The 9058-nt window shown below is 41.1% G+C and overlaps 1 protein-coding gene across 1 annotated transcript; it reads right to left on the reverse strand.

Moving 5' to 3' along the window:
- Positions 1-3260: 3260 nt before the first annotated feature.
- MELLADRAFT_93461 (uncharacterized protein) lies at positions 3261-4947 on the reverse strand (the record flags this gene model as incomplete). Its single annotated transcript, XM_007406191.1, has 6 exons — positions 3261-3778; positions 3866-4017; positions 4107-4168; positions 4238-4413; positions 4552-4873; positions 4921-4947. The coding sequence occupies 6 exons, from the start codon at positions 4945-4947 to the stop codon at positions 3261-3263; spliced, it is 1257 nt and encodes a 418-aa protein (XP_007406253.1).
- Positions 4948-9058: the final 4111 nt, after the last annotated feature.

Consider the following 9058-nt stretch of genomic DNA (forward strand, 5'->3'; position numbering starts at 1 on the left):
GGATGCCAAACCTTGGACAGAAGCCTCCCAAGGTTTTGATCAAAGGTCATTTTCAGTGCAAGAGAATACCTTGGATAGAAACCTTGGAAAAGCTCTGTCCAAGGATTTGGGTCTGGTGATGCCTTGGATTTCTCAACCCGAGGCATCTATGTTGGCAGTGCGCTCAGACAATCTCTTGCCAACAACAAACCCAAGTTTCTTGACACCATTGATGGCAGCACAAACACATCTGTAGGCCAATTGTTCCAGAATTATTACGGATATTCAGCACGAACTCAGCAGCAGCAAACAGTGATCCACTTTCTCAATGGACAGTTGTGGTTTTTGATAGCGGGCACAGGCTTTGACAAAAGCTGTGTGCCCGACTTCTTTTATTTTACCCACAACCCCGCCTTCCACCCAATCATACTAAGTATTAACCCTTTAGAGGGACTTGGCAATGATCAGACAGGATTTTTGACTTGTAACACCAACGTTCCGGATTGCACGGCTGACATCACATGCTTCAATTTGAGGCAGTTCACAGAGAACAAACAAGTTGGCCTGAAGGCAGTAGATCTGACTGGTCCTAATCGCACCACAGAGACATGCAACACCATTATGAAGGGCATGTACATGTGGCCAAACCTAGGAATTGTAATCATTGGGTTTGGGACAATCTCTGGCCCCACTGCTGCAAAACTTGAATGATTACTTAAATCACTTGGAGGGGACTGTACATGTTCATTTATGTGGTAAGCATTGATTGACTTTGGTTAGATATCATTATAAGCAGAATAGGAATTCATGGCCACCAAAATATGCCATTCTTTTTGACTGTGCTCTGCAGAGTCCGGGGGTAGTTTTGACCAGTGCTGTGTTTGACCACATGTGGCAGGATCAGAACTTTCAGGACCAGTTGATTCTCAATGTTTTTGACAAAGCTCATATGGTTTGTAAGTGGGGGTTGGTCGAGAGTGGCAAATCCAACAGGCTTGCCAGTCATGTAAGAATCACAGATGGAGGTGTCTTCTGGCCATCATATGGGGACCTAGCTTGATGATTCCTATCTACCATGGGAAAGTGCCACTGCTTCTAATTTCAGCAACTTGCACCCCTCAGGCAATTCACCAAATTTCTGTCAACCTCAAACTCAATCCACACGACATTAGATCCTCCAGAGTGGAACTCACTATACCGGAAATATGTTTGATCCAAAGGTTGTTCAAGAGACCTTTGAAAGCTTCATTGTGTGGAATATGTGCTCATTGTATGGTGGTCCCAAATTCAGCTATCCCTCTTACTCTTGTGTATTCCAGTACTCAAAATGCCACATTGGAATAATTACAACTGCTTAATTCATCTTGTGGCCACCCAAAGGAAGCAGGAAATGCTCAATCACAGTTTGCACATTGTTACCACACGTCCACTGGCCCCAAAGCCAAGCTTGACACCGTTAAGACTTTTGTTGCAGGGTCTCTAGCAATCCTAGTTTGCACTTTGGCACTTGGACTGGGCCAGAACTGGCACCGTGTCCATCATGTGATCATCATAGGTTGACAGTGAAAAGCGACAAATCCCACATAGTTGAGATACTTGAATCCCTGTGACACAATCTATAGGTGAGTCTCAGACACCTCTGTCACAATACCTGATGTACTAACCTACATATCAGAATAGAAATAAACAAGAAGATAAAAAGAAAATAGCAGTTAAGTAGAAGGAATGAGAAAATATTATTATATGACTAAAAGTATTTTGACCTATGAGATTTGATCAGGTCACAAAATGAAAGTGAGAACAAAATTGACACAGTCTAGATTCAGCAATGGATCCAGTGTCAATGTGTATTCAGATGAAAACATGAAGGTAACAAATCTAAGAACATAAATGATCATTTATAAAAACAAGGAAACTACAAGATGAGAATAGAGGCAAATTTACTTATATACTTCCCACAACCTTGTTCATACCAACTGCTGATGGACCAATCCAACATTCCACAATGTCAAATATATTAGGAGCTATCCAAGCTGAAGGTCTGAATGTCAAGTCCTTTCTTTTCTGGCTAAGGTCTCAACAACCGCAGCCATCAAACCATGAGCCACCTTTGCTAATTGATAGGGTTTATCATATATTTCATTTTTGGGGATTCAAGAGGTCACAGTCTTGCAGTTCCTTCATTGCTTTTTCGAAACCGCCAATCATAAGCTCCAAGCATATCAGAGACAATGGAGGGGAGAGGACGGAGATGGCCAAACCAGCATTCACATGGTTCTCAACAGGATGAAACAGCTATTACCACTTCAAACATCAAACAACTTCCCTTCAATTGAACATGGGAAAATGATTAGAATTAGAATTGGTGATAAAGCATCGATTGCTGCACACCTGTGCCACAGCACCCACACTACATACATGCAGTAGCATGGGTGAATTGGGAGCTATCATGTACATACAGAGATGCTCAGATATGGGTTCATTTGGATGAGTAAACCATATGTAATACCTTCTGTAATTTTTCCAGTTTAACAAAAGCATTCCAAAAATTGACTACATATACTGACTCATAGATTTGGTGTAATTGCATTGACTAAACTCCATGTAACAACCTTTCTGTTACTATCAAAGAGGGTCACACAGATTGTTTAGATCAGTGTTTGAGGTATGAATTTTGAGTGATGTACAGCTGTGGTTCTCTAGAGTATGGTTTGTAGATTAATTGTGGAGGTGTATAATGGGTTAGTTGATCATCAAGGTGTATGATATGCAGAGAGTGTGATTGACAAGTTGGAGTTTATGGGGAAGTAAGGTACAGAAGGGTTTAGGGTGTGAGCCAAAAAAGTCCATATTTGGCTGATTTCAACTTACACATAGAGAATTGCCTAAGCTAAGTATGTGTCTGGGGGTAACAGCTGTGGATAAAATTACCCCAAATCTACGTACATCATGGTTTACAGCATGTGGCTGTGGATGCTCTTATCCTGGGTATTCTTGTGAGTGAGCCACCAGTCCAGAAAAAAACTTATACTCCAATTGACAGTACCTGTGGCCCTCTTGACTTTTGAGTGGTATTCGTACATCCATGGATCCTCCCATCCAAGCAAATCTTGCCCAGTGCTGTATGCATTGAAAAGCTGAGACATATGAACACAAGAATTAAAGGGAAGTTGTGTTACATTTGTCATTCTGTTGATAAGAGGACTTGATTACATCCTAGTTTTTAAGTCTAGAATAGAAGGGGCCTGAAGCAGTCTATTGAGTTGAACATGTCCAAGATCTCAGAGCCAGACAGCATGACTAGCACCTATACCAGGCTCATCGATCAAAGTCTTCGAAATTAATTTAATAGGAGCTTCAAAGAACGGATTCCATTCAAGAACCATCACCCAACCTACTTCATCATCCGTAAGGACAATCAAGATCCTCGAGTCATTTTCATCACCATGAATCCTAAACTCGATCGCATTTGCTTTCCCACCACTAGTCGGTGTAGGCCACAAGCTAAGGAGTTTCAAATAATTTGAATCTTGTTCTAGAACGGCAAGAACCCCTGGATGTTGAGGATCTTTACCTCGAGTGGTAGCGAAGATGTAGTTTTTGCTCATCCATGTCTCTTTGTCTGTCGTGCTTGCAAATAAAGTTTGTTTGAGTAGGGTTGGTAGAATCCGAATCGTATCTCCACGATAATCATCTGGATCAAATGATATATCAAGTGATTGGTCTGAAGGAATGATCGAAGTTGAAGTTTGATAGACCAATGAATCAGGTTCAATCTTATATAAATCTATGAATTGTGCTTAGAGTGATGCAACAATATCAACTTTTGCACTTTGGAGCGTGAATACATGGATATTCCCCCTACATGGTAAAGTGAGGAACTTACTATGTTCTGTGACTACATACAGCCATCTACCATCTTCACTGATCACACAATGTCTTGGACCATCATGAGGTCTTGGACTCTTAGTCTCGGTTATCAGTCTAAGAGTTTTCGTATCTGGGTCTACTTCATACATAAAGATTGAGTTATGACCTCTGTTCAAAAAAGCTGGTCATTATTCTTTCCGTTTTATATGAAATGCTGTGCCAAGGCGAGGTGCATAATGTATTACCATATCACTTACAAATGTGCCACAAAGGCTTGATTTGTTATTCTATTAATCTCAATAGCATGGCTTCCATACCTCTGTCCAAAATCCACATATGAATCAGGAATTAGCGAAAAGAAAGGATCCAGAAAGAGATTTGATCTCACGAGAGCTTTACGAGTTCTATCTTCATTGATTAAATCCGATGGTGGAACAAATAATATTTCTTGAATCTTTTCTTCAATCAAACCACTGTCTTTGTCCAAACGATGTAGTTCACCAGTAGGTCCTCCTACGGAATAAAGAGTTTGATCATTCATGGTGATATAAGATGAAGTAGAAGCTGCGATTCAAAAACAAGATCGATATAACTGAGCTTTTGAGTAAATCTTTATCAAATGATACTCCAAAACTTGCTTCTGTAGAGCAAGAAGATTCTAGAAAGATGAAAAAAGAAGTAAGGAAAAAGAGAAGATCTTACTGATAGGCACCGTGTTAACTAATTCAAGTTTCAGTGACTTCAAATCGATAGACCAAGAAGATAGTTGAGCGGGAAGCGCCCAAGTCGTTGCATAAACCCGTTGACGAGTACGATCATAATAAAGGTATTGATGAGGTCCATACGCAGGAACAGTAAGACAAACGGACAATTTGGAACTGGATCGATCGAAGGCTAGTAAATATAAGGAAGTCGAATTGAAAGAACCTGTGTGGGTATTTAGGTAGACGTAGTTTCGAATCTTTAGATATTTTATCTTGCTCCTCAGCGGAGATTTATGTCTTGTCAAGCAAGAACTTGGCATCTTGAACAAATGTATTGAATTTCATAGATTTGATGCAATAGACTTACCTGAGAACAAGTAATCGATCCCTTCATTCTTTGAACCAAAAGCTTGGTCTGCCATGTGCGAAACAAACATGGTTTTATTTGGTTCGCAAGGATTAGGAATGCAATCGATATATTGATCAGAATTACATTTTTCATCTGTCCCGATATACTGTACTTCAAATTGACTACTTTCACTATTCCTATTTGTTTAGAAGTTTCTTTTCATTACCCTTTGGGCATTCAGAAGCAACTGGAATTGAGTACATGTGTATGATGAAAATCAATACGAAAACTTGATCAACAGACCATCAAGGATCCGATAGCTAGGACAATCAAAGGGATCAGATATCGATGTGAAGTAGAAGTTTCTGCGAATGTTGATGATGGCGACGAGGATGAGGATGTTGAAGTGGACATTGAGGAACGATGTAAGCTGTATGTGGTATTTATGTACAGTCGTTTTTTAAAGGGTTACGAGATTTTTACACACAACGTTTTTGACTCCTTATTGAGTGTATTACTTTTGCTAAAAAGGAAGCCCGGGTTGAAATAAAATAAAATAAAACGTAGCCCAGAATTTCGCCGCAGTCACTGCAGTGAGTGTATGTACAGCAGCAGACACAGTCAGAGATTTTGCAGGTGCAGCCCCGCCTGCAATCTCAACCAATTTGATTCAGCTCCTTCAAGAGAGCCTACCACCAACCAATCAATTTTCATACTTGTCTTCTTGATGGGGTTCTGTAAATATTCAGCTGATATCAAAGTGCTCGTGGTTCGCTGGAGTCTTCGAGGACTTCCAAGATCTTTAATCCGACAGCGACTCAACAAGCAAATTTCTCGCAGATCCTTTGGCCGATGGATTGAACTCTACCACCTAACCCGTGCAGTCATACGCGATCCCGACACCTACGAACGCCGTGGTCGGCGCCAGCACTTGAATGCCACGGATCGTAGATTCATGGAAGAATTGGTTCTCGACCAGCCATCCCTTTTCCTCGACGAGATTCAAGAAAAGCTTTACAATGCGCATGGGAAGATGCCTTCCATAAGTACTGTTCACCTCGAACTTCAGAGCCGCCTTATGATAAGCTTGAAGAAGGCCTGTGTCAGTAACACTCGGAAATCCTTGATGCCAAAGTTGAAATGGATGCGCGATATGATGGGCTATCCGTCCAATTTCTTGGTGTTTACAGGTCAGTCCAATATCACTTTTCATCTCATATTTTCTTGCAATCTTGTATTGAAATCCTCTGTTGTCTCACTGGTTGCAGACAAGAGCGCAGTCTGTGGGAGGGATCTGCTACGAAAACGTCAGCGAAGCAAGATTGGAGTCCGCACTACTCGCAAGGTTCCTAAGATGCATCAAGGTCGATATTCACTCCTTCCAGCCATCACTTATGATGGCTTGCTGGCTCTTTCAGTTCTTGAGGGGCCGGTGAACCGGAAGCAATTCGAGAAATTTTTGAAGTATAGCTTAGTTTGTCATTGTACCTCTACTTCAATACCCATTACTCCACACTGAGATCATTTCAATGTACAGCTTCCTCGCATGAATCGATTTCCAGCAGACAATAGTGTCTTAGTACTGGACAATGCCTCAATTCATTGTGGTGGATCAATTGCTGAGCTCTGTCGTAAGAAAGGTGTGTCTGATCTCATCATCTTTCCTCTGTCGTGTTTCCAAATCGCTAATTCGAGCGGGACAATTTCAACTTTAGGTATTCTTCTTTGTTACTTACCACCATACTGTCCTGAGTTGAATCCGATTGAACTTGGATTCAACGCCTTCAAATTTGACCTTCGACGATCACAAGTACTGGCTACCAGGACTAATCCGATTGGACCAATACGAAGGGCTGCTCATAAGACATTTGGCCCCAAATTATTACCTAAGTTGTACCACCATTGTGGTTATCGCACATTCGATGAAGTCCTCAATCGTAGAATGGGTCACATATGACTGATTTCGGCCAATGAGGTATTTGCATTATCCTATCTGTAGTTTTCGAGTTTCTTGGCTCATCTATTCAATTTCTTTCAAATCATCAAAATCAATCTTATCAATCTTTTCTTCGAGCGATTTGTTCTCAAGCGTCTTCGGTGCAACTAAACTTCAAATCGATCAGCATCAGACCAACAAGTTGAAGATTACATCTCTTCTACATCTCCCAATCAAATCGAGTCCACCCAAAGTCTTCAATTCCTCAACTTATCAAATCAAATCGGATATTCAGTTTCAAATCATCATTCAATACAAGAAACTATAGAACCAAATCAGATTGATTCAATGGATGAATAATCAATCCTTCATTATCAAATCATCATTCAAAACAAGAAACTACATATCAAACCAAATCAGATTGATTCATTTGATAGATCTAGATCAAATCAGTTTTTCATTATCAATCATCATTTAATTCAAGAAACTATTGAACGGAATTAGATAGATCCAATGGGTAGATTTAGTTTTATTTATAATTCTTGTAATAGAAGGATGATGGTCTTCTGGAGGAGACGATCGATTGAAATCTAAGATGAACTGTTCTCTGTTTCGGCTGAGCCCGAATATACATAAGAGACAAGATTAGGTGGATCTTGAGATGATCAAATGGGCCACGAGCACCATGTCACTCTTAAATCGATCGATCCTAGGAGATTCAAATGGTCTAAAAACACACTTCCTTGTTTTGTTGAGTGTGATGTAAGAAAGATAAGATTGAGCTAAAAAGTTCCCTCGATCCTGGGACAAACAAAAGACACATTGTGTCAAACCCAGAGCGAATCTCCATGTCTCCAATTCATCGAGATCCGGCTTAATCTGACGCTCGATCATCTGAGGCTACTGGGCTTTGGGAGGGGATCAGATTGACCAGGATCGAGCTAAAGTGTTAGCTCGATCTTACTCTAGACAAAAGACACTCCATTTCTACGCCAGGGGGGCGATCTGTGTCTTCAAAAATCTCGAGCTTAGTTTGAAGCTCGATCATGCAAACTGACCTTACTTTGTATGGAAGGGGCACAGTACCATAATTCTTAATAAACATCATGATTGTATTTCTTTTCAAAGTTTAAATTTGATATACCCACTGATAACAATGATGGGGGGTTAAAATCCGCATAAGGCAGCATAGAGCGATCAGTTAACAAATGTTTTTGCCTGGATTTCCGAGCGGAATAGAGCGAGCAGTTAAAAATTGAAGTTCGCCTTGATTTCGGAGCAGCCCTTCTTTCACGCTTCATATTACTTATATGCTTATGAGCATCTCCATACAGCATAGTTATTGAAGCCTTAGACAATCCCTGTTGAGCTAGATCTTCTCGACATAAGTGTGTCTCTGTGATCATTCTATGGTCGGTAATTTCTGCATCTTTTAAGATCTTGCGAAGGTGCTGCTTTCTGTCATCTGGTAATGTGCAGAACTTGAGGAATCCTTCTGTTCCATTTTCAGCAAAGGGATCATATGCAAAAGGAGGTGATGACGACACATGAGTAGAATCTTCAGGTGTATTCTTTCGTTTACGAGGAGTGCATGGGGTAATTGGTGGTTCGACATCGCCAGCTGGTTGCTTTTGAGGTGATCGTACCGCTTCCCCGATGGCCCCTGCGAGTCCGACCACGAGTTGAGTTATAGCGGCAGGGGTGAAGCTGTTAACATCAGGAGTTTCACTCGATGAAGTGAGAGTTTTGTTTTTGGCTTTCTTGCTGAGGTTGTATTTGAAATGGGCGGGAGGAGTATCTATGTCAACCTCATCTTTGTGCTGGCCAATGAAACACCTAAACGTCAGCTTACATAGATAATAAACAATGGTGTTGGGCTCACTCGTAGCTTAGCCCAGTCTTCTGCTTTTTCAAGCGTCAAAACAAAGTAATGAGTCGAATCGGTTGGATCTGTCACAATCGGACACCTTTTGTGGTAGCGGCCATCCATCTTGTGGTGGTCAAGAAGGTCACTGCAAACTGGTTCTCCCGATGACCAGCGGTTTGTTGTGTGTCGTCTGATCCACGTTCGGACTTGGATTGGAGATCATATAAAAAGACATCAGTCCAGTTTGATGACAAGGGTTAGCAGACAGACAATCTCACCTCTTCGGTGTCAGACAAATCCCTATCAAGTCCTTTGTTCACGCTGAAGCTGTGTCATGCGCTCAGCTGAAGCAG

Source organism: Melampsora larici-populina (assembly GCF_000204055.1).
Source record: "Melampsora larici-populina 98AG31 unplaced genomic scaffold MELLAscaffold_5, whole genome shotgun sequence".
NCBI classification, from domain to species: domain Eukaryota; kingdom Fungi; phylum Basidiomycota; class Pucciniomycetes; order Pucciniales; family Melampsoraceae; genus Melampsora; species Melampsora laricis-populina.